This window comes from Halichoeres trimaculatus, unplaced genomic scaffold, assembly GCF_033239565.1.
Source record: "Halichoeres trimaculatus isolate MK-OKI-2021-1 unplaced genomic scaffold, fHalTri1.1 fHalTri1_scaffold_22, whole genome shotgun sequence".
NCBI lineage: Eukaryota > Metazoa > Chordata > Actinopteri > Labriformes > Labridae > Halichoeres > Halichoeres trimaculatus.
Window position 1 is genome coordinate 10,586,202 of NW_027437200.1, and position 23,319 is coordinate 10,609,520.

The 23,319-nt window shown below is 41.4% G+C and overlaps 2 protein-coding genes and 2 non-coding genes across 4 annotated transcripts; all 4 read left to right on the top strand.

Moving 5' to 3' along the window:
• The first annotated feature begins 79 nt into the window (after positions 1-79).
• On the top strand, positions 80-11,632 carry senp3b (SUMO specific peptidase 3b). The gene is made up of 12 exons (XM_074662040.1): positions 80-170; positions 1,552-1,677; positions 3,155-3,850; positions 3,984-4,097; positions 4,245-4,356; positions 4,864-5,011; positions 5,436-5,483; positions 6,015-6,092; positions 6,278-6,415; positions 6,882-6,965; positions 7,084-7,134; positions 8,720-11,632. Exons 2-12 carry the CDS (start codon positions 1,590-1,592, stop codon positions 8,828-8,830), a joined length of 1,668 nt encoding a protein of 555 aa, XP_074518141.1. The 5' UTR covers positions 80-170; positions 1,552-1,589; the 3' UTR covers positions 8,831-11,632.
• A 561-nt stretch (positions 11,633-12,193) lies between these two features.
• eif4a1a (eukaryotic translation initiation factor 4A1A) lies at positions 12,194-23,138 on the top strand. Its single transcript, XM_074661868.1, has 12 exons — positions 12,194-12,333; positions 13,185-13,247; positions 14,038-14,080; positions 14,407-14,539; positions 15,311-15,450; positions 16,739-16,907; positions 18,599-18,708; positions 18,805-18,948; positions 19,058-19,195; positions 19,693-19,782; positions 20,705-20,784; positions 21,363-23,138. Exons 1-12 carry the CDS (start codon positions 12,311-12,313, stop codon positions 21,505-21,507), a joined length of 1,278 nt encoding a protein of 425 aa, XP_074517969.1. The 5' UTR covers positions 12,194-12,310; the 3' UTR covers positions 21,508-23,138.
• Positions 15,813-15,950, top strand: LOC141784612 (small nucleolar RNA SNORD10). Its single transcript, XR_012597464.1, has one exon. It is a non-coding gene; the product is annotated as a small nucleolar RNA SNORD10 (small nucleolar RNA).
• LOC141784611 (small nucleolar RNA SNORD10) lies at positions 18,335-18,472 on the top strand. The gene has a single exon (XR_012597463.1). It is a non-coding gene; the product is annotated as a small nucleolar RNA SNORD10 (small nucleolar RNA).
• Positions 23,139-23,319: the final 181 nt, after the last annotated feature.

The following is a 23,319-nucleotide window of genomic DNA, read 5'->3' on the forward strand; positions in this document are numbered from 1 at the left end:
CCTTACAGAGAGCAGTGTTAGCTGGGAGGTGACACCTGGCTGCTCCTCACCTGTCTCCATTGAATGAGCTGAGATTAGCATTGTTTTGGTTTTATATCCACACATATCGAAGCTTCCAGGCCTCCACTCTAATTCATCTGGACCTTCTCACATAAGGCTACAGGCTAACGGTAAGGACACAGATAGAACACCTAGCTACGGCGTAAAAGCTGTGAGCTGGTTTATTTTGATGCTGCTAACATGCTAACTGTGTTTCTAACGCTTAGCAGGCTAACGACAACACAGTTAGCCGCGGCTAACACGGACATCGCGGGTTATTGAAACGCTTTGCCCCCGTATCGGTTTGTCAACAACAGAACACCAGCCTTTACACTGTACTTTAAATTGCAAATACAGGTTTGAACTTATTTTGCTTCATATCTTTTTAAAATGATAAACCAGTGACGGCGATGATGCTAATGCTAAATGCGCTAACGCTAGCCTCCGTGTAGTCTAATTCCTGCACCGGGAATGAGATGTTGTTGCACCAAAGCAGTTATTTTATTGAATATAAATCCTACACCAATCAGTGAAACTGAGTCTTTTTCGTTTTTATCGCTAACTCGGCCATGTGTACAGGTATTGTTGTATCTTTGAGGTAGCAGTATGTTGCTAAAGGCAGCTAGCGAGCTAATGCAACTTGAACGCTGTGCAGCCAGGTGCACATGGTATCAGAGCACCCGGTGATAAGAGAACATATTTATAGTTTTCTGAACACATAAAAACATCTAATTAAGTAAAAGAAGCGTCTGGTGTGTTGATCTATTACATTATATCTTCAGTGACTCGTATGTCAGATTAAAAACAGCTTCATATCGGAGGAGCAACCCTATAGTTTATAATTCATCACGTCAAAGTTTTATAAAAAGAAAACGAATTAATTTTTTAAGTTGTCTTATTGTTATCAAAACACCAATGTGATACTGAGTTAAATGCACTAGATATCAATCTGATATTCAGATTCTGTTTCTAGGTTAACATTTCTTGACAGAAATGTATCAGGTAATACGAACAGCCATTAATTGGAGGCTTCATTTGTACTCTTTGTTTGAGGTCTTAACATTTACAGATCTCGAGCTGCTGTTAATGCTTCAAAAATTGTCTAATCCTGTGTTAAAAAAAGTGTGAAATCAATACTGTGAAATCCTGGATCCTCAAAGGGATCAGCACAAATTTTTCCAGGGACTGACAACATTGTGGAGAGGACCTCTACAGTGACAGAGCTTTCTGTTAAAGAGGGAAATTGTTATACTGAGAATGAAACCTAGTAAACATTTATTACATTCAGAGTAATTTAGATCCTTATATACATTTAAATGTGAGTGTTTGTTATCCGACCCTGTGCTTTAAAATCCAGTGATTGATTGGGTGTGTGATCATGTGGCCTACTGATGTTTAGGACGCTGTAAGGTACTAATATGTGGTCAGATAACAATATTGACATTAATTTTATAGTTCAGTGGTGCAGGTGTGACACTCGTGCTCACTGTTGAGTGTGTTTGCTGTCTGCAGGTGACGAGCTGGCGCAGGTAGTGGGTTGTTCGTGGATAATGCGAGACAGTGGCGGTAGCCTGACCCAGAACCGCTGGCAGGGAGACCTGGGTCTGACCGCTGTGGGGCAGGACGACACCGGAGGAGGTAAGACTCCTTACCTCTGAGTCAACTTTTGAAGGATAGAGTATTTTGGGTTTATAGTATTTTATATTCATCTGTCTCTTTATCTTTGAAACACCAAACGCACAGTGGTTTTTAGTTGTGAAAAGCAGCTTTTATATTATGACTTAAAGTGTGATATTTACGCTCCCTGACTGAGCTGGCATCAGGGATAGTTACAGAGGTGTAACGGGGTGAGATGATAAATGTTTTGAAAAAAAAATCTGAAAAAATGTTTAATAAAATTATTTTTGTGATGTTATTTCCTTTGTTGAAGAAAGAGGTAGTCCTGTCTGTTAGTGATTAAAAATGTTATTAAATTTCTTCTTACTTCCCTGACCACCAGGTTGTCAAAATTATCAATACTTTTAAATTCAGTATGCTTTAGAATTATTATTTTTTGGTTTTTCATTTCTAAAAGCCCCACAGCAAAAAAAAAAAATCCAAAAAGGGTCATATTTTTACCCCAAAACTGTGGAAAGACGCATGAGCATTTTTGCCGAAATTAATTGTTTGATAGTGGTTACTCTCTTAAGAATTCATAAACACATTCTTGTTCAGGCCTTTTTAGCTTGCTGCTGAGGTAGAGCTTCTTTTTCCAGTCAGATGTCTCAAAGCCACTGTAGTGCTAAATTTTTTTTAATTCACAGAACAGCAAATGCTGACATTTCTGATGTTTTACAATGATGCACGTGGGACATTTATGTCTGTTTATGGTTATTAGTTCAAAACCACTGCACACAGATTGTAACACTCTGCAGACAAACACACCGTCACACACTTTCTCTTAAACATTTCTCCTTATTCAGAGGAAGTTTTGTTGCAGGTCCACACATTTTCATTCACAAGTCCTTGTGTATTTGACCTTTTTTTGTTATCAGCAGCACATCAAAGATGTTTTCCTCTAGGCCTACATTCAGAGCCTGTACCCTGTGTAGCAGCTCTTCCTCCATCTATGAGTGACCATGAATCAAAGAGGCTGGAGCTAATGATCAGTTCATTGATCAGTTTATTGTTAAGTCTATTTAAAGCCTGTAAATGTCGGAAAACAGGGTCAGTGTTTTCCTGTGGCCTTGTTTTGTCTCCTGGAAAAAAAGCTCTAAAATCTCCTGAAAACTTAAAGCAGGGAATTTAACGATTGCTTTTCTGAAATATGACTCATATCAATTAAAAGAAAAACGAAATATTGCTGATAACAGGGAAAAAACGGCATGCTCAAACCCCTTTTTGTCTGAAGTTTCTGCCGCAAAGACTCTCAGAGAGTGCACTTCTTTGTGTACAGGACAAGATGAGCAAAGAGTTTGGTTTAAACTGTCTTTTTGTCTCCAGGTTTTATCAAGTAGCTAAAGTTGCTAAACTATCTAAGTTGACTTCAGTGTATTCTGTATCATTTCTGAACCCACTGTTCTGTGATGTTGAAACCAAACAGTCTGTTTAACTCCTCCTTCGTCCCTGAGCTCAGGTGGAATTCCTGGAGACCTCATCGTGCCGGTGTCGGGTCACAGCGTTCCCACCCCAATGCACCTGAGGCTGGGGCAGAAGGAGAAGGTGTGGACCGGAGAGTACGTAGATGAGGAGGAGGAAGAGGAGGATGGAGTGGGGCGCATTGAGGCGATAGGAGACGAGGATGACGAGAACAATCTGGACGGGGAGGAGGATTATGAGGAGAAGGGTTGGGATAACAATGAAGATGAAGAAGAGGAGGAGGACGAGGATGTGGATGATGAAGGAGAGCCTGAGGGACTGGAGTGGGATGTCCCTGAGTTCCCTTCTCAGTCCGACCCTCCTTCACACCCACATTATGGACCACAGCAACAGGTGGAGGAGGGCAGGGACATCCAGGTGGAGGACGCGGTCTCCCGGGCTGAGGCGAGGGATTTGTTCCGGTTCAGCCTGAGCAGGAACCGGACCCTGAGGAGGCTTAAACAATGGCAGCGTCTGCGGACCCGCAGGGGGCTGGGAATCCGGCTCATCCAGCACTGGAAGAGCTGGCGTCAGCGGGCCCAGTGGGTCAACTCCCAGGGGAACAGGGTGGGCCGCAGGATGCAGAGGTACGGTCTGTACGGCAGGCAGAGGAGGACAAAAAGATACAGACAATCACAGTACATGGATGGAGAGGAGGACAGTGACAGCGAGAGGTTCACAGAGTCTGACAGAGGTACTCACTTTTCTTGAAATTAGTTCATGTGGAGTTCAGTCTCTTTTCACCATCACTGTTTGAATTGTGAGAAATGTGGGCTGACATCCTGAAAATCAGATTCTCTTTGTGACTGGAGTCTCTTATGTGTCAGAAAAAGGGTTAAACAGCTGCTCTGCAGACAAGCAGGAGGACCGGGGGAGACGGGAAGTGGAGGTGAAACCTTTGGAGCTAGCCCTCACCGAGGAGCACATGAGCCGTGTGACAGGTACAACCGACACAGACCTTTATTTCCTACATGAATCTGATAAATCATTTGTTTTCATGTGGCTTATTTCAATTGATTGAAATTTTTCTTATAAAAACCTCAGGTGATATTTAAATCCTCCTGTGCCTGTCTCTCTGCCGTCCTCAGGTATTCTTGAAGAGTCTCTACAGCAGTACGGCAGTTTGATCCCCATCCATGTGGACGACATTGTGGAGAAACTTCAGGAAATCTTCAACGAGAGCTTCTCACAGCCGCACAGGTCAGACCATAGTCTGTATAAAACATGGACATAGTCTCACCCTCAGCTGTCCCTCTTATTGGTGGAGCTCGTGATCTTAATATCCTCTGAACAACAGAGTTAGAAAAAAATTCACCCCCGTACAGTGAGTGCCGGTAGTAAAATTAGTCTCTCAGACAGGAGACGTTTTTTTGAACCAGGCTGTAAATAGGTTAATTTCTGTTTTGAAAATGTTTTTTTTTGGCTTGGTGTGTATGTGACTTCCGCTACTTCCAGAGCCAGCCTCAAGCGAACACTCGAGAAACAGCAAATTTTAGCACTTCCACATTGTCTCATATTCCCAGACCGGAGGTTGCCTTGGGTCGGACCCAAAAATCCTTTGCATATTAAGCACACGTCTGTGCTGTCTGGCTCTGACATGTTAAGGGCCAATAGGAGATCCAAGAGGAGACGTTGAGTAGTTTGCTGTAGTTTGGGAAGAAGATAATTGAACAGACTGGATATCTGACTGATGTGCTTGTTTTACAGGAAAGCTGTGGTGCAGCATCTAATACAGTCCTTCCAGCGCTCGTCGGGTTCAGCTCTCGCCAAATCGTTCAGAGTGAACTACAAACGTCACGTTCTGACCATGGACGACCTGGGAACGCTGTATGGACAGAACTGGCTCAACGACCAGGTACAGGAAAAACCTCACCAGATATTCCCACAGTATAATGACTCAGTTTTGGAGGCAAAGCATCTGAAACACAACTGATATAGTGCTCAGTGAGTCACAAACAGCACCAGGACTCAGGAACCAGAATGACCAGTGATATTCAGCAAATTATTACCATGGCCGCAAGAATCAGAATTTTAAACAGCGTGACGAAAGTGATTCATCTTTTTTAATAGAATTTTTTCAAGCTGCTACAATTCCCCACATTCTCTAATCCCCATATTTTCTGGCCCTCGTCATTAGAAAAAAGAGAAAAGGGAACCAGCTTTGGGACACTGAAAACTCTGATCTCAAGTGACCCATCTCACCCTCAGATATTGCACCTGAGTTCCCCACTCTGCACATCTTTTCTCTCTATATGATGTCTCCTCTCTTTTTTCCTCAGATCATGAACATGTACGGTGACCTGGTGATGGACTCGGTGCCAGAGAAGGTATTCAGAATACTTCTTCAGTAAAATGTTTATATTCACTTTTAATTTTAATATCTGAGTTTAATGTTCAGAGCCTGATGGACGATGAAGCAACAGAAACAAACACTACCATGACAGTTTTTACATTATCAGTACATCATACAGACATCTTACCTGACACATCTGCAGCCTCAGATGTTTATATTCATCTTTTTATGTGTCGCTCATTCAGGCACATGACATGAAAAATCATCACTTCAGAAACTCACAGTCATGGTGACTTTTTAGAAATATTTCCTGCTGTTTCCTCACATCAGTTCACCCTCACTCCACACACATCTGCAGCTAGATTTTTCAAGGAGTTTTGCACATTTATGAAAAAAACTTTAACTCTGAATAAAATCCCTTTTACACATGCTTGGTCTTTTTTTTAAGGATGTACACTCAGTGTTTTGTTTTCTTTTTGTGAGTGACTCCACTACAGTTGTGCAGCATGTGTGCTTTAAGTAGAAACCTAAAAGATTTCTTACATTTTCCAACTTCTCTCCTCAGGTTCACTTTTTCAACAGCTTCTTTTATGATAAGCTAAGGACAAAAGGATACGATGGAGTGAAAAGGTGGACGAAAAACGTAAGCACTGTTCAGACTTTGAAGGTGTTTTTTCTGACTCTGTTTGACAAGATTTTATATTTATGATAATTAAACATTTAACTATTGTTTCCTACCTCAAAGAACAATTTGATACCTAGACTCAGTTTCTGGTTTGTGATCCACTCCTTCATCCTCTCCTCACTTCCTTCCTCTTCCTCCATCAGGTGGACATCTTCCAGAAGGATCTGTTGTTGATCCCGATCCACCTGGAGGTCCACTGGTCTCTGGTCAGCGTGGACATCCCTCGCCGAGCCATCACGTACTTTGACTCTCAGCGGACTCTTAACAGACGCTGCCCAAAGGTACGACCTCAGATATGAGCCCTCCAAGCGTCAGATGCTTTAAATACTGAGATCATGAGGTCGATTTTGCTCGTATTAAAGGTTCAAGACAAGGAAAACATCTCTTTGTTAAACTCAGACTTAAATTGGATAATTGTGGATTAAAAGAATCCTTAACCAAGCTAGTGTTGAATCTTTAGATGTGTTCGTTCATGAATTCTGATCCTCATGATCAGGTAGGATTAATAAGAGGAAGACAGGTGTGTTGGAAACCTCAGCATACTCTGGGGCAATGCATTAATGGACGTCAAACATGTCGTTTAGATGCATTTTTATACACTTTGACAATAATTGTGCTGCGTGCAGCATATATCATACACCATCTGGAGACATTAAAGCTCTGATCCTCTTAATGCAGGAGATTTGTTAACATTTAAATGATAACTCTACTTCTACCATCCTCACAATCTCTTTCTCTTTGTTTCAGCACATTTTCAAATATCTGCAAGCAGAAGCCATCAAAAAAGACCAACGAGAGTTTCTGACGGGATGGAAAGGATTTTTCAAAATGGTGAGATGTTTTTATTTGTTGGAGTCAGATTCAGGTGGTGTGTAGTTCCTGCTGTAAGTTGTACACACTCCACCGTGTGCTTTTGTGTGTTTTCCTCAAGTCTGATTGTGTGTTTCAGAACGTCGGTCGTCAGAACAATGACAGTGACTGTGGGGCGTTTGTGCTACAGGTAAGTTCCTGTGTTTTAGTCGATAAATGTGAAACTGTTTTTTATTATTCAAGATGTGCATCGTTTGTGACCTCTGCATGATTAGTTACATAATTGTGTCATAAATAAGACCTTTGTCTAATTAACTTTCCATCGTCCAAACACACAAATCTCTCTTTGTTAAAGTTTTTTAAGACTACACATGATTTGTTCAGAGATCTTTGAGCTCTTTTAGCCTGTTCTGGTCTTTTTTTAGTCTTTATTTTGTCCCTCTGGTGCCCCTTTAGTATTTTACATTCTTTCTAAAATTGTTTTGGCTCCAAACGGCAGAGTTTCAATCTCCTATCTGGCTCCACGTCTGTCCAGTACACCGAAGCTTTTGGGTCCTGGCGATTGGGATGGGTTCTTTATACATTTGAAACGATATGGTACTGATGCCCGGTGCCTGGCAATCGGTATCTGTGCACAACGGTACCAATTCTTGGTACTTTTGTGTTTATTAGGTAAAAAATAATAATTTGTTTAATAATAAAGTTTTTTTTTTAATTTAACATATTTATCCTTCAGTATATATCCTTGCAATGCTGTGTTCATGTCCAGCTTGGAAAATTGCCTACTCTTCCAGTCCCTCTCAGTCACAAAGATGCATTTAGGTACCTGAATTGACTGAATTGGGTCAGTACCTATAAAAGTGCCTAATTTGGTACCCATCCCTACTTTGCAAACGCTTTGTCTCAGCTGCTGTCTCTTTTTATATTCTTATACGTTTAAGCCTGTTGTCCACACGAAGCCGCAGTTTTACGTCTCTAAAAAGGAGCGTTTTCTGAAAACTCCTGCAAAAGCGAGGATTTTGGAAAACTCTGGTTTTGTGGTTTCGTGTATACGCCTGGAAACAGAGTTTTTGATTCAAACGTCACAGCTGAATGACAGGAGTCCATTCTTTAAAAATGAGGGGGAATATTTGTTTCCTAAAATAAAATGACAATGTATGTGCAAGACCTCAGATCCATGTTGCTAACCAATCCAGCTGAAGTGTTGCCTGATAACCTGGAGAAGAAACGCCTTCCTCCCTCATGAAAACATGGTCAATTCTGGCTCATAAAACCAATAAAGCAGCTGTAGTGACGATTCTGGCTGGATTTTAGTCACTGTCTGGGTACTGTCTGGGTCTTAAAGAGACCAATGTCCAATCCAAAGTTACGGTAGCTTTGTTTCTTCCATTTATTTATCTGCAGGAAACTGATATATAAAGACAATTACTTAGTTGGTATGTTCTAACGTGATGAGTAACGGTAAACCGTTGCTCAAATCACAACTTCACCTGTGCTCTTCTTGTAGTATTCACCTGCCACTTTACCTAAAGTGCCTCCTGTGGGGATTGTGTGTGTAACCAAAAACAAACACTAAATACAACCTAAGTAAAATAGCTCACACAGCAGCCAAAACATGAACCTTAACACACCTCTGATCTCTGATCACATGGTGGTGTAGGAACACACACACACCTGCTGCTACCTGCTCTGTCCCTGTGTCAGTGTTTTTGACGTCTGTCCGTCGTGTTTGTTGCTCCTGTAGGTCACTAACTCCTCTCTTTCTGTCTCCTCAGTACTGTAAGTGTCTGGCGCTCGGGCAGCCGTTCGGCTTCGGGCAGCAGGATATGCCTCGCCTGAGGAGGAACATGTACAAAGAACTGTGTCACTGCAAGCTCACCCTGTGACCCCCTTCGACACTACCTTACCCCCTCTCCCCCTGTGCCCACCTGATCCTGACAACACCAAGAGACAATGATTTAAAAAGAGAGGACAGGAGAGCAACAGAGTGACTGGAGAACTTTTCAGAAACTTTATTTTTCTCTGCCAACATCCAGAGATCCTTCTTCTTCTTCTTCTCTTGTAGGTGACTTTGTTTTGTCTCTCTTTGCCTCCCTCGCTCTCTCCACCCTTTGAAAACTCTTTGATTTCCATGTCACGGTTATTCCTTTGTGGTTGACAGAGGCCAAGACTAGCTTCCGTTCTTATGGGATGTACTTACCTTCCATCCTTTCAAGTCCAGCCGTGTTTTTCAGTCTGAATGAAGATCATCTGAAGAGTCCAGATGAAAGGTTGGACCAAAGTTAGTCTTTCACATGAGATGCCTGAAGCCTGAGCTGTTGGTGGTGATTTGAACTGGTCTGTGTAAGCTTGTGGTTGATAGTACCAGTGGACTATGATGCCTTTCATCCCTCCAGCCCGTACATCTCGCTGTGCTCCATTTGACATGTCAACAGAGAGAGAATGTCAAAGTGTGCTCAGACCAAAACTGATGCAATGAAACCAGACAGATGCTAGGTTATTAAAGTCAGCTAGCGTTCAGATTCTCGTCAAAAAAGTTATCAGCTCTTGTTTTACGTACAGCCATCAGCGTGATAACGTCACAGCTGTGTTTTATATTTTATTGTCCCAGTCCAAAACATTCTGTTTAAACTGCTAAAGGACCCGTACTGTCGTAGAGTAATGCTCCAGTCCACTTGATAAACTTCAGAATATAAAGCTTCTCTCACATTTGTTCTGGAAAATATCTGCTCAACGCCCTTGAGACCAAAAGCATCACCCAGTGAAAGTTTGTGCTCATCTAAGTTTTCCTGACTTTACCTGCTGCGTTCTCGCGCTAGCTCCCCTGGCTTCTTTTAAAAGTTTTACCACAGGGCTGGCAGAAAAATATCAAAGTAAGGTCTGAGTGAAATGCAGCCTGTCCCCAACATTGTGCAGGGGTTTGTGCATGTGTAAGTAGCGTGTAATATTTGCTTTTTTTACCTCTTGTTGGGATCTTGACTTTGCAATGACCTAACCAAACTCCATTCAAAAAAGAATTAGCTTAAAATTTGTTTTCTTGAGCACACAGATTGAAGCATAAATTTAACTTTGGACTAATCTGCCTCTTGATTCTATTTTTTCATCCTCCTCTTGGTCTCAATGAAAACATTTTTTTGAGATAAATTCAAAGCTTTGCTGACTTTTGGTCTGAACACACTTTGTTTCTTTGAAAACGAGGATAATCACACTCCCCCATGCTACAGCCATCATTACATTGAGGATGCTGTCTGTTTAGTGAGCACACAATGTTTGCTGCTGTATCAGGGACGTGACAGTTCCAGTGTATAATAGTCTTTTATCAGTTTCCGTCACAGTGTTTGGATGTGAAAGTGGAATTTGGAGGGGACGACCATGTTTAAGTGCATTTTTCAGAAGGATTTGTGGAACGTGCAACGTACAGCCCCCCTGCCTTCATCGCTCTTCCACACCATACAAACTGAACACCTCCACGTGGGAGACTGGATCTGCATCAACGCCCAAACAAACCCAGAATGAGTCATTGGCCCAGAGAAAGGGTCTCTTACATTGCATTTATCTTTTTCTGTGTTTATCTCTGTCAGTAAACGTGTTGATATGCTTCTTGCTTTAAACAAAAGGTGTTAAAATGGAGGACTACTGCTTTGTGTTTTGGAGGAAGAACAGAAAGATCCTCTAGTTAGTTTCTTTGAGAGTCATTTCAGGTGAGGACCATGACAGATAGACGGATTCAGCAACAGTTCCCTCCTCCTTTTTTTATAACACAAGACAGAACTTGTTGATAGCTGTGTGTTTTTGTTTTTCTTTTATTTTCCAAACAGGAGTTGATGCAACAGAGTTGACAGTTTTATATATCTTCTACAATGCATTATAGTTGCTAAAAATAAAAATACGCAGCAAAAGATTGACTCTGCATTTTATCAGAGATGCTGCCCGGCATCAGCTGGTATGTTTCCATTCTCTCTGGACTCGAATATTGTACTTTTTACTTGTTACATGCTTCTCACAGCTGTTTTTTTTATCAACTTACTTTAAGAGGGATGAATCATTTTTGACTATCAAACATCCCTAAGAACGTAAACAGTTAAAATTAGCCCTGTAAATGAGACAAATTGAAGGTTAAAGTAAATCCAATAGTGATATCTCTGTGTTTTTTTGCCTCCACTTAGCAAAATACTGCAAATTGTATCATTTATTCTCTGGGCCTGGCTCTGCAGAAAGCAAATTACTAAAAAACAAAACCTCTGAATTTGCATCATAATGAATAAGAATGAATTTAAAGATGACTGTCAGTGCAAGGAAAGAAAAACTTAATTGAAAGGAAGATTTTATATGATGTTTGCAAGACAAATTTTGGACATTAAAGAATTAGATTTAAGTTTAGGAGCCAGTGCTAAGTAGGGAAAGTAAATAACTAACAATTTCCATTAACTATATATCTTTTTTTATATATATATTTAAAACAGCTGATATTTGGATCTTAATTCTCTGCATTTCGAGCTCCTTTTTCACATCCGTTTCAATATTAACTTTATTTTCCTTAGCACGTTGAGTTTATTCTTGGCACATCATTTTCAATACTGTCTTGGGACTCTTTGACGTCAGTGTTTCTGATTGTTGCTCTAAAAATTAGAGAACAGAAACTCAATTCTCCGCAACAAGACAGAACCCAACTTTTAAAGATTTTTTGTTGCATTAAAGACTGTGAAATATATCATAAAAAAAAATCAGTCTTGTGTTTTGTCGCTGTTTCACTGGTTGATGGAGGACACAAACACCGAGGAACCGCTGGAAACGATCACTTTACAACCCATGATCCATATTTGTCTGGATTCAGGGTTCAATCAGGTTTCAATGTCTGGTTGACTGAACACGTATATCTTACATGTTCCTGTCATGATGACTACAGAGTGACTCATGCACAGTGTCATTGTGTGCTTACATCACTGGCTCTTGGATGTGTCAATGCTGTAATTTTATGGTTTACTGAGAAATGAAGGTAACGAACATCACGGTGTGAAGGAAAAAAGGAACATTTCTTTGGTCTCTTGTCCGCCTTAACGAATGGCCGACCTGAGAATGTGAATCCGGAGAAATATACACCAGCTTATCCCGAGTGAACAGAGCTTCATACATTCTGCTTCCAGAGCGTAAACTCCGCCCTCTTGGCACGAGAACCATGGAACAATCGTACATCACTCTGCTTGCGTCGACCCGCCTTTTTTTGCGTGACGTCCAAAGCAGCGAATCAGAAACCTCCGTGGGCGGGCCCAAAGCTAAATGACGGCGATGTGTTGCAATGAGAAAGCCTCTTTGTGTGTTGTCAACGTATATAAGACATTTCTGCCGCAGTTTCTTTCTTTGGAATAATGTCGGCTGAATATGATAATAGGTGAGGAAATCTTTTTTGTGGTTTTTATGCTTAGATAGTGTTTATTAAGTATTTTGTGTAATCATTTGCTTCCATATAAAGTTATAAATGCCGGTCAGAGATGAAGATGAAGAGGGTAGCATGCTAACCCAGCGTTTCTGTACTTGTGTGAGCACCGGGCGCACCGACCGTTAGCTCCGGGCTACCACTAGCCGGATGATGTTTAATTTGCCATTAAACCGATAAAGCGGTTTTTGGCAACTTGTACGCAAAAAGCGCACACGTTTTTCAGGCATGTTTATCTTTTTAGAATCACGTATGTAAAGATCTTTCAAGTACATATCGCAAAATATCCAACCGGCACCACCAGTAGCACGTGAACGCGCGTGGGTCGGGGGCCTTCCTTATTCTGATCTAAATCATTTGTTACGTTTTAAACCCTGAAATCTCAAGTGAAGCCGTTTTATGGATGTTAAATCAGTTGATGTCGCTTGATGAAAAGATATTGTCGGCTGTGTTGATGTTATCGGGTGTATATCTGTTTTTTGCCGTAGTAAAAGAGTAACGCACATGGTCGTGGTAAGAGGCTCGGACAATGCCGGTAGAGTAGGCCGCTAAGCGCTTGGCGCTAGTGCGAACCCAGTGCGAGCGAACTGACGCGCATGTTGAGTCGCTCATGTTCATTGTGTATTGCAAGCGGCTGGTTCGCCGCTCGGCGCCTGCGTGTATAGTGGCCGAAGACAAACGATCAGGCGTCTACGGCTACTCCCTCCCCCCTCTTTGTCAGACTTTTTAACCGAATAAAAATGTTAACGTGTTCATGATGACTTGTGTGTTTGTACTAATGCACTGCTGAAAATGTATCAATGCAGGAGAGACCACGGCTGCTTCGCGGACGGAGGTCCAGGCGAGATGGTCACTGTGGCCTCAACACCGTAAGCTTTCCCTCTGTTTCTGCTCACTGTTTACTTTCAAAGACAAATGCCCAACTCCTGTCTGCAATCTGAACGTTAAAAGGTTTCGCTGACTTGGCGCACTGCAATAAAGGTCACAGAAAGAGAAGCAGGCCGTGCTAGCCGCGGTGGGCTAACACCATAGCGGGCCGGTGCTAACTCACTGTCAGACGAACGTTTTTTTCTGTCGATATCATTCCAATACCTCAAGAGGATAATGTTTATGTTTGACATATGCGACACATGGAGTGTGCTTTTAGTTGTGAGAAGTTAAATATAGTCTTAGTAGCATTTAATCGGTATTTCTAGCGGCAGCCGCTATGCGCTTTGACTCGTCTGGTTTGAGCCCTGATGGAGAAACGACCATCTTGGATAAATGTGGTAGAAATGGCGGACTCCAGAAAAAGCGTTTGCTCTCAGTCAACAAGCTAAAAAGACTAAAACGAACCTTCTATTAATAGCAGAGCCTTTAAAATGTGGTGATCAGGAGGTTATGGATTTTGAACATGCATAAACATTAATTCATAATTAAATTCCCTCATTGAAATGTGTAAAGATGTCAATAAGACCACACGTGACATTTTGTGCCAAAATGTAAAGATGCCAAATTTTGCATCTTAATCAATTGGATCTCATGCATATTCCAGTCATAAGCTTTTAATGGATGGATACATATAATCTCAATATCAAAGGGGAAGTCTGATCTTTTGTAGGCTGTATTTGATTAATCAGTTGTTGGGAAAGCACTGACTTATTGTCTTTTGTCACACAGAGACAATGGCCCCGAGGGCATGGAGCCAGATGGCATCATTGAGGTGAGTCCCTTTAATGATGGTCCCAAGGATTGTAAAACCAGGAGGTGGGAATCACAAGATCACATTTACTTGTGTAACTAAAATGTGCTACTTGTAATTGTTTAAAGTCAGCTCCTACAAATGATTTTTCATAAGAATAAAGAAAGTCAGCTGAAATCACAAGTAAAAACTCTTTAATGTTAATAGTTTAAATGTGTCATGGGATGCAGTTTTTCAACCTCAGAAAGGTTTGCTGAAAGCTAAGATGTAGGAGGATGAAGGATAAGCTTTTTTCAGTATGAAAGTATAATCTCATCAGTTTGTGTGTTCTCTCTCCTATTCTGCAGAGCAACTGGAATCAGATCGTGGACAGCTTCGATGAGATGAACCTGCGCGAGACCCTTCTCAGGGGAATTTATGCCTATGGTTTTGAGAAGCCCTCTGCCATCCAGCAGAGAGCCATTATCCCTTGTATCAAGGGTGAGTTCAGTTTATCTTCTTACGCAAGGAGTCTTCATACAATCACTAATGAAGCGTAGTTTAAACTAGAATAAGTTCCCTTATGTTTATTTGTAAGTCTATTACTTTACTGAGTTTTCCTGCAATCTCCATGTGATGTAATTTATTTCCTCTGTTGTTAAAGCACAGTGACACTTAAAACGTTAAAAAAGCAACAACTTGTGTTTGCTGTTATCTCAGGTTCCACCTACAAATGAAGGGGAGTGCACAGGGTAACTCAGGATACCTGATACATAACCCACTTTACTGATAAGATATCATGTCTGGTCATCAGGTTATTGCTCGTTTGCTCCTTCTCCAACAGACCCAAGTTTTTAGAGAAACGAAAGTCAAAGAATCAAGTTGATCAAGTTGGAGGAGGAAAAAAAATCCACTTTTTGGCTGTTTATATAATTAAACATATTAAAAAAATAAAGCTTGGATTGGGTAAGGTGTTCTTAAAGATATTTGGAAACCAAGAGGCATTTATCACCAAGGATGGAACACAGTTACAGTTTTTATCCCCACTTACTGGATAGTGAAACTAAGAAGACCTGAAATAAGGGGTAATCTAGAGAGGTTGATGTCTGTAGACTTTCTTCAACTTTCAGAAAAGTTTCTTGTTATAGCATTTTGTGTATTAACCATCAAGCAACATGTTTTCCTGCCAAGATAGTGACTTAATTCTTTCAAGAGATGTAAAAGATGTGGTTAGAGGTGTACTCAAAACTTGCCTGTATCATTCTCTTCTAGGTTATGATGTGATCGCTCAGGCCCAGTCTGGTACTGGGAAGACTGCCACCTTTGCCATCTCCATCCTTCAGCAGATAGATGTGGATGTAAAAGAAACCCAGGCTCTGGTCCTGGCTCCTACCAGGGAGCTGGCTCAGCAGGTAAAAGTCTTTTCAGAAGCTTAAAAAAAACAGCACAGTGAGGCGAGACCTTCATAGACAGCACGTTTCCAGTGTTAAAACCAAAGGATCATACTCTGAGTAGCCAAGTCATAGTCCGGTCAGTTTTAATACCTTTTAGTTTTTGTCATTCCACATAAATTTCAAACATCTACTCCATCCTGAGTTAAGACAGTTTAAACCGTTTCCTCTGAGTCAATTAAAAACAATGTAGTTAATTCTAAGATCCACTCAGCCTTTGCTCCTGGTAGTGAGAACAAGTCCTGAGGAGTTTTGTTTTTTACTTGCAGGACCAAATTAGCTCTTGGGTGCTCTGTCCAGAAATATCTCTAACATTTTGTTGCTGTGTGATGATGAAACTCATGCGTGTCAACTGACTCTGTAAACTCTGGCTGTGCTGGCGCTCAGGTTGGCGTTTTGTTGGCTTGAGTTGTCGGCGCAGCGGGGTCCAGAGACGTGATCATACATCACTTCTGAATACAGCAAACACATCAGCTCTGTGTACTCAGACAACATCAGAAAACCCTTGACCCTGCCCTGCACAAAATTAAGAATTATTGAGACTTAGACAAAAAAGACAAGGCAATGAATGTTTATCAAAAGATTAAATGGATAAGACACAAGATATTTGTGCTAAATTTTTAATTTTGGAAGAAGAAGAGGATGCACTTTTTAACCCCAGAGGAGGAAGTTCAATTACTCCACTGTATGCTGCACTCAGGATTATACACACATGGTCTGACACACACTGCAGAGACATCTGTGTGAAGCTCCTGTACATGTAGATGAAAGAAAGTGAACTCCTTGTTTCTGCAGCAGCCAATAAAACCAGACTGATGAGGATAGAATTAAACTATCCCAGCTGAATATCTTGCGCTAATGTTATTTACTCCAGGGGTTTTGGATCATTTCCTGATTATGCATTACAACATTATCATAATTCATGATGAATTCTGGCGCTGAGTCACAAAGTAGTGACTCAGCAGGTCAATTATGTAAATGGATTCAAATGATAGCTCATTCAGCCTGAGGATAAAACCCAGAGTGAAGAGACTGTTAGCAGCTATGATTGGGCAGTTAGTGAACAAGAACATCTCAGCACAGTTAACAGCGTCCTTTTTCTTCAGCATTTAATATTTTTCATACCCTAGAAGTCAATCATTTTCCAAACTTTCACTGAAGTTCCATCAATCATACAGCCTCTGCTGTACCATGCTGACTAAAAGTCCCTCTGGCTTAGATGTTTGTACTTTTTCTCTTGTGTCTGTAGATCCAGAAGGTGGTGCTGGCTCTGGGTGACTACATGGGGGCCAACTGCTACGCCTGCATCGGAGGGACCAACATCCGCCAGGAGATGCAGAAGCTGCAGGCTGAAGCCCCTCACATCGTAGTGGGAACCCCTGGCCGCGTGTACGACATGTTGAGTCGTGGAATCCTGTGTAAGTCACAAAACTGTCTCTCAACAAACACTTGCTGTGTTACCATTACACTTTTAAAATAAGAGTTTTTTTCTTAAGTTAAACACAGTATAGTTATATGACCAATATCTCAAGGCTTTATCTCGACACACGACGATCTTGATATCCTGATTTCTCCTCAAAATCACTATATTAATGTTGAATCCAGTCCTTTGGTGCATAAAATGACATCAATATAATGATTCAAGCAGACCTTTTAGTTGGACTTTTTAAAATTTTGATGCAAAAAGGGGGAAAATACTGATCAGGTCAAGTTGAGCAAAGCTTTTATTTTAAACCAAACTTTATGTAGTTACACATTTTTACGTCCAGTAAAATAATTCATTCAGATATATTAAACCAGCTGATTATATTATATTATATTATATTATGTTATTTTATATTATATTATATTATATTATAATAAACTTTCAAAATATCATGAACTAAAGTTGGAGATAATATTTATTTCATTTCCATAAATCAGCTACCTGGATAATGTTGGTCATGGTGAGTGCGTTGCAAAGTGAAAGTGAAACGTGTGGCTTTCGTTTCTCGTTGGGGAAAGTTGGGCAGCAAAGCAAACCCAAATACGCAACTACACTCTAGAAAACATGCCCTGGGAACCCACAACCCTCGACTGATGAGACGTGCCGGCGACTTTTTTTCTTTCTTTCCAAATACCAAAACACGCATGTGCAGGAGAGTTTTTCTGGGTGGGCGAGGAAGCGTGGGGCTCGCTGGGAGAGGAGCACCGGCTGAGCAGCAGAGAGTGAAATGAGGGAATCACAGAAGAGATCGACTTTCTTACGTCTGAAACATTAGCATGACTGTTTGTATTTGATAATTGTGATACAGTCATTTTATAAATCTCGTGCAAAAACCTGCGATACATCATGTATATTGGATGTAGCCCCCAGCCCTAGCTGGAACTGTTATTTTGATGGATGGCACTGCTGTGGCTGATAACAGGTGAAGGCAGAGCGCGTAATGGTATTATGAATGATGATGGTGCCGATTTACTCGCTGGTCACTGTTGGCCGTGACCACACCAACTCCAAACAGGCACGAAACAAAACATAAAAAGAAACTCATCGTGTCCAGCTCGCCTACTCTCTTTCACACTCACTCACACACGCTCCTTCTCCTACCCTCCCCATGTCCTGTGATGTGTTTTTGCAAAAAAAAAAAAAAAAAAAGTGTTTCCATTGCACTTCTACATTAAATTTCAATATCAAAACTTCTGGAGCATAAAAATGTTTCATCCAAATTGAGAGGTTTTTCAAAATTTTGACCTTTTTTTGAATTCAAATATTAAGTTTTTTCTCATTTCTAGGTGTAATGGAAACATGACTTCTGATCCGTTTTTCATACGCCTCAGAGTTTAGGCCTCTTGCTGAAGAACATGCTGTGTGATGATGAAACCCATGCGTGTCAACTGACTCTGTAAACTCTGGCTGTGCTGGTGCTCAGGTCAGCGTTTTGTTGGCTTGAGTTGTCGGCACAGCGGGGTCCAGAGACGTGATCATACATCACTTCTGAATACAGCAAACAGAGACTGAGGCTGGTAGCAACTGATAAAACCAGTTCAGGCTGACATGTAGGGAGAGTTTACAGGTTAAATCTTCGAAGGCTGACATCATGTGTGATCTCTTTCTACTTCTTCCTTGCAGCTTCTAAGCACATTAAGATCTTTGTGCTTGATGAGGCCGACGAGATGCTCAGCAGAGGGTTCAAGGACCAAATCTACGACATCTTTAGGAAACTGAACTCCAATGCACAGGTGAGGCTGCACACCTTTCTGAGTCACACATAGAGACAAAACACCTCAGTCATAGTCCAGTTTTAACGGTCTCTCTTGTTGTCTGTGCATCTACAGGTTGTCCTTCTGTCAGCCACCATGCCTGCTGATGTGTTGGAGGTCACTAAGAAGTTCATGCGTGAGCCTGTGAGGATCCTGGTGAAGAAGGAAGAGCTGACCCTGGAGGGTATTCGTCAGTTCTACATCAACGTGGAGAAAGAGGTGCGCACACATTTCATAGATTTATAGCTTTGTCTTAGTCAGGTTATCTGTCTTTGAGTGGGGTTTATTGTGAAGTCCTGAAGTTCAAAGTCTGACCTGTTTGCCCTAGGAATGGAAGCTGGACACTCTGTGTGATCTGTACGAGACGCTGACCATCACACAGGCTGTCATCTTCATCAACACAAGGAGGAAAGTCGACTGGCTAACAGAGAAGATGCACGCCAGAGACTTCACTGTGTCTGCTCTGGTAAGAGACTCAAACCTGAACTCCGCTTAACTTCTCTCGCCCATTTGACTTAATGTCTTAGGTGAACCCAGTTTGGGTCTTTATTGACATTAAGCAGTGAGCATTCAGTGTTAGAGATTTGTTTTTGATGAGGTCCAGGGTTCCCTCTCCTCCCAGCTGCAGTGTTGGTGACGGACTGAATGTTCCCTGGTAGAGAAGCTGTCTGCCCTCCACTGTGCCCAGGTCTAACATCCTGGAATTACAACTAATTGGCAGATTACATTTCATCTTATTTTATTTCAAAGTTTAATTGCTCACATTTTTAGTTTTATTAAGTTAGTCTTTTAATGAGGGGAAACCAAAGTTCAGGAAGCATCGTATTGATGAATCTCAACTCAGTTTGTGGAGTTCACTAACTGTCCAGTGGGATATTTAATCCTTCACACCTTGACTTAAACAACCATATAGAAGTGTGCAGTACTAGAGGTGTTCTGACTAAAGATGTATTCTTGTTTCAGCATGGAGACATGGACCAGAAAGAGAGAGACCTGATCATGAGGGAGTTCCGTTCTGGCTCCAGTCGAGTCCTGATCACCACTGACCTGCTTGTACGTTCACTCCTACTTTAACCTCTTAGACACAGTGTGGATGGTTTATAGAAATGTCTTGGTTTTTGTTGAAGATCTCTTCATGAGGTCCAGGGTTCCCTCTCCTCCCAGCTGCAGTGTTGGTGAAGGACTGAATGTTCCTTGGTAGAGAAGCTGTCTGTCCTCCACTGTGCCCAGGCCAGGTCCTGGAATCACAACTAAATGGCAGATTACACTTTAAAGGTAGGGTCTGCAGGAGTTTTCATTACTTGTTAGTAAACACACCAATCAAACTGGACTACTCCTTGGCTCAGCTGCAGCACACACACAGCCCCCAACTGAAGCTACGTTAACACACTCTCTAGCCCAGCAGTCACCTGTAGCATCGCGTTTCTACGCGGAAGAGTATCAAGAGCAGAGCACCTGACTTGGCATGTTTGCACAAGCTGATTACAGGTCAGCAGAAAGCAAACTCTTCGCTCTTCGTCCAGTGCTCCTCTCCAAAGCTTTATCTGTTTGATGTTCGTTTCACTTTGGTTGTGTTTTTCTTTTCCTGTTAACTGTCATGGCTGCTTAGGACAGCTTCTTCCACTGGCTAATCAACACACAATGTCACTTCCTCGCTGTGATTGGCTGAGGTAGCCACATCCACTCTCCGCAAAGAAACATCCCAACACAACTAAAACTCAACGTACAGGCAAGGTGTAGTAGTTTGAGGCAGACATTCTGTTTCTTAAGGAAAATCCTGCAGACCCTACCTTTAAGAGATCCTCATCTATTGTTTCATTTGTTCACATTTTTGAGGAAATCTCAAGATGAGTTTCATCAGTGGTTAATTTTTTTTCTTTTTTTGTCAAAGAATTGACGACTTTAAGTTTTCTAGAAGACTGTTGGCTCCACATGAATTAGGATGTGTGTAAAAGATGATTCTTTCCCTCCTCAGGCCAGAGGTATCGATGTCCAACAGGTGTCCCTAGTCATCAACTATGACCTCCCAACCAACAGGGAAAACTACATCCACAGGTAAGCATTAAAAGATGACTACACAGATCAGGATTTGTGTGAAAGAATTGACTATTCCTTAAAAAGGAGTTTGCTTCACCAAGAGCTGCAGCTCTGAATACTTAATTTTTGACTGTGGCAATTAACTCAACTGAGGTTGTCAAGTTTTAACACATGAAAATTATATTGTTGGTTATTTTTACTTCAGATAATCTTTTACAAATGCTTACACTATAAAAAAAAATCTATGGTCAATTTTTCAAATTTGTGTAGAAAAGTAAAGGAAGTAAGGAGCGCAAATAAAAGTTATGAGTCAGTAATAGATTCTGAAAGTCATGAGAAAATTGTGGGTGCTCCTGAGTTACACTTAATTTGATAGGGAGCTAAAGGGAGCTTTTAGATTGGCCAGGCATTATTGGTTTATTTGTCATTTGAGTCTGGTCTCTTGAAGAGCTCCATTTCATTCATTTCAAGCTTTGGAGTCCTCCAACCCAAACCCTGCTGTAAGAAATAGCAACTATCAATCTGTCACACCTCACTGTCTGGATTCCTCCCAATCAGCTGAGTTTCAGGAGTTAACGGTTTGTGTCTCTTGTCAGGATTGGTCGGGGCGGTCGTTTTGGCAGAAAGGGAGTAGCCATCAACATGGTGACTGAGGACGACAAGCGAACCCTGAGGGACATCGAGACTTTCTACAACACCACCGTTGAGGAGATGCCCATGAACGTGGCCGATCTGATCTAGAAGAGCCCTCACATTACGCCCTCTGTCCTCCCCACCCCGCTTATTTTAGAAGTCAAACTTTGTTTCTTATACGATCTGATTCTAAGAACTTCTTTTGCTAAATTCAGCCTCGACTTTCCCCCTCCACCAGAAAGGAAAGGATGAACAAAGCCACCACTCTTCCTGTTCTTTGACATAGTTTCAGCCATTTTGAAGGATGAATTACTGACCTGCTCCATGTGCTTTCAACCCCACATCAGCACCTAAGTTCCCCCTGCAGCTCTCCTACTTTAATTTGTACTTTTCCTCTCAGAACTTTTAACAGAGTTCGACAGCCATTCAGTGCAAAACAGACCCGCATTTCCAAAAGCACATACGGTCATCCTCCCCCAGGGGTTCATGGCGATTTGAAGGATTCTAGCTCTGGCTGTAAGCTTCACTTAAAATTAAAACTCAGCTCAGTTGTGTTAGCGTTGTGCATGTTATCAGAGAAACTTTTGTGAAATGTGGCTGTGATTTGTAGCTGCATCGCATTCACTGGGTGCTGCGCCGCCGCCACCATGACTGATGGATAGGTTTAGACTGCAGCTCGGTTTGGACTCAGAATAATCAAACACGACGTGCTGCACTTGACCAGATCAGTATTCAAACAACCTCCAGTGTACTTTACAAACAGCCTTGAACATCCATGATCTTGTTGAAGAGCGGTTTTGGGGCTAGAGTACACAGGGCATACTCAATAAAAAGACCTGTATAGTAAAAACCCATCATGAATGAGTTGTTTACCATTTTGATCCTTTTACTGCTGTTTCATATTATATATATATTTTTTATGGCTATTGTACATAGTGCTTGCCTTGTGCAGTAGCATTCGGTTGGAGAGCGGCCGGTGGCTGAGGATGTTTGGGGGCAAATTGACGGTGAGTTGGGGGACACTTTGCCTCCGGACCCTGACGACCTGGTTGGATTTTCACCTCTAACTCTTTTTTTTTTTTTTTTTTTTGTTCATTTCAGATTTTATTTTTCAACAATATCACAGTTTTTTTCTGACAAGGTGGTGGTGACCTTTTGTAACCTACCTCCCTAAAAATGTCAAGGGAGGGGGGGTGGCTAGCTACATGAATGGACCAAACTATAGATTAATTATAAAGACCCTACCGCCCCTCCCTCCCTCCCTCCTCCTTTAAGCGCTCGTATTAAATGCCTGTCATCATGGGGTGTCTGGTGTAGGAGATTTGTCATGTTTTGGGGTGTATAGTCAGTGCTATTTTTTAAATGAATTTACGGACTTGTTAACCTTTTTGAGACAGAAACAGTGTATCAAGTTTTCTACATTGGATTCTGTATAGTATTTATTTTAATGGTCTTTAAAAAAAATAAAGGTTTCTCCTTTTAACAGTGTAAACTGGCCTCTGAATTGTTGAATAGTATGACAACTTGTGGCCAAATCCTGTGTGGAAAGGCTAAAATCAAACTCAGCACTGACTTCAGTGGTGCTGCTAGATACAGTTTGGTCCAACCTCTGGTGTCCCTTTTTATTTCTCAATCATTTGAAGAATGGGTGGAATGATGGTGATTCACAAACAGGAAATTAACTTACATGCTGCGTCTCCATCAATAAAAGCAGCACAAATAAATGCAGAACTTTCTGGCACAAAACAGTTCCTATTCACAATACACTCAATATATGTCTGTTTTTAATTTTTTTATTTTTTAAATGTTCTTTTAGCGCTCATAATCATTCAGTTTAATGGATTTTCACTTTTTGTGTCACAGATCTCATATTTCTGTCTTTCAATAAAACTTTACCCTAGTTACACCACCAATCCCAAT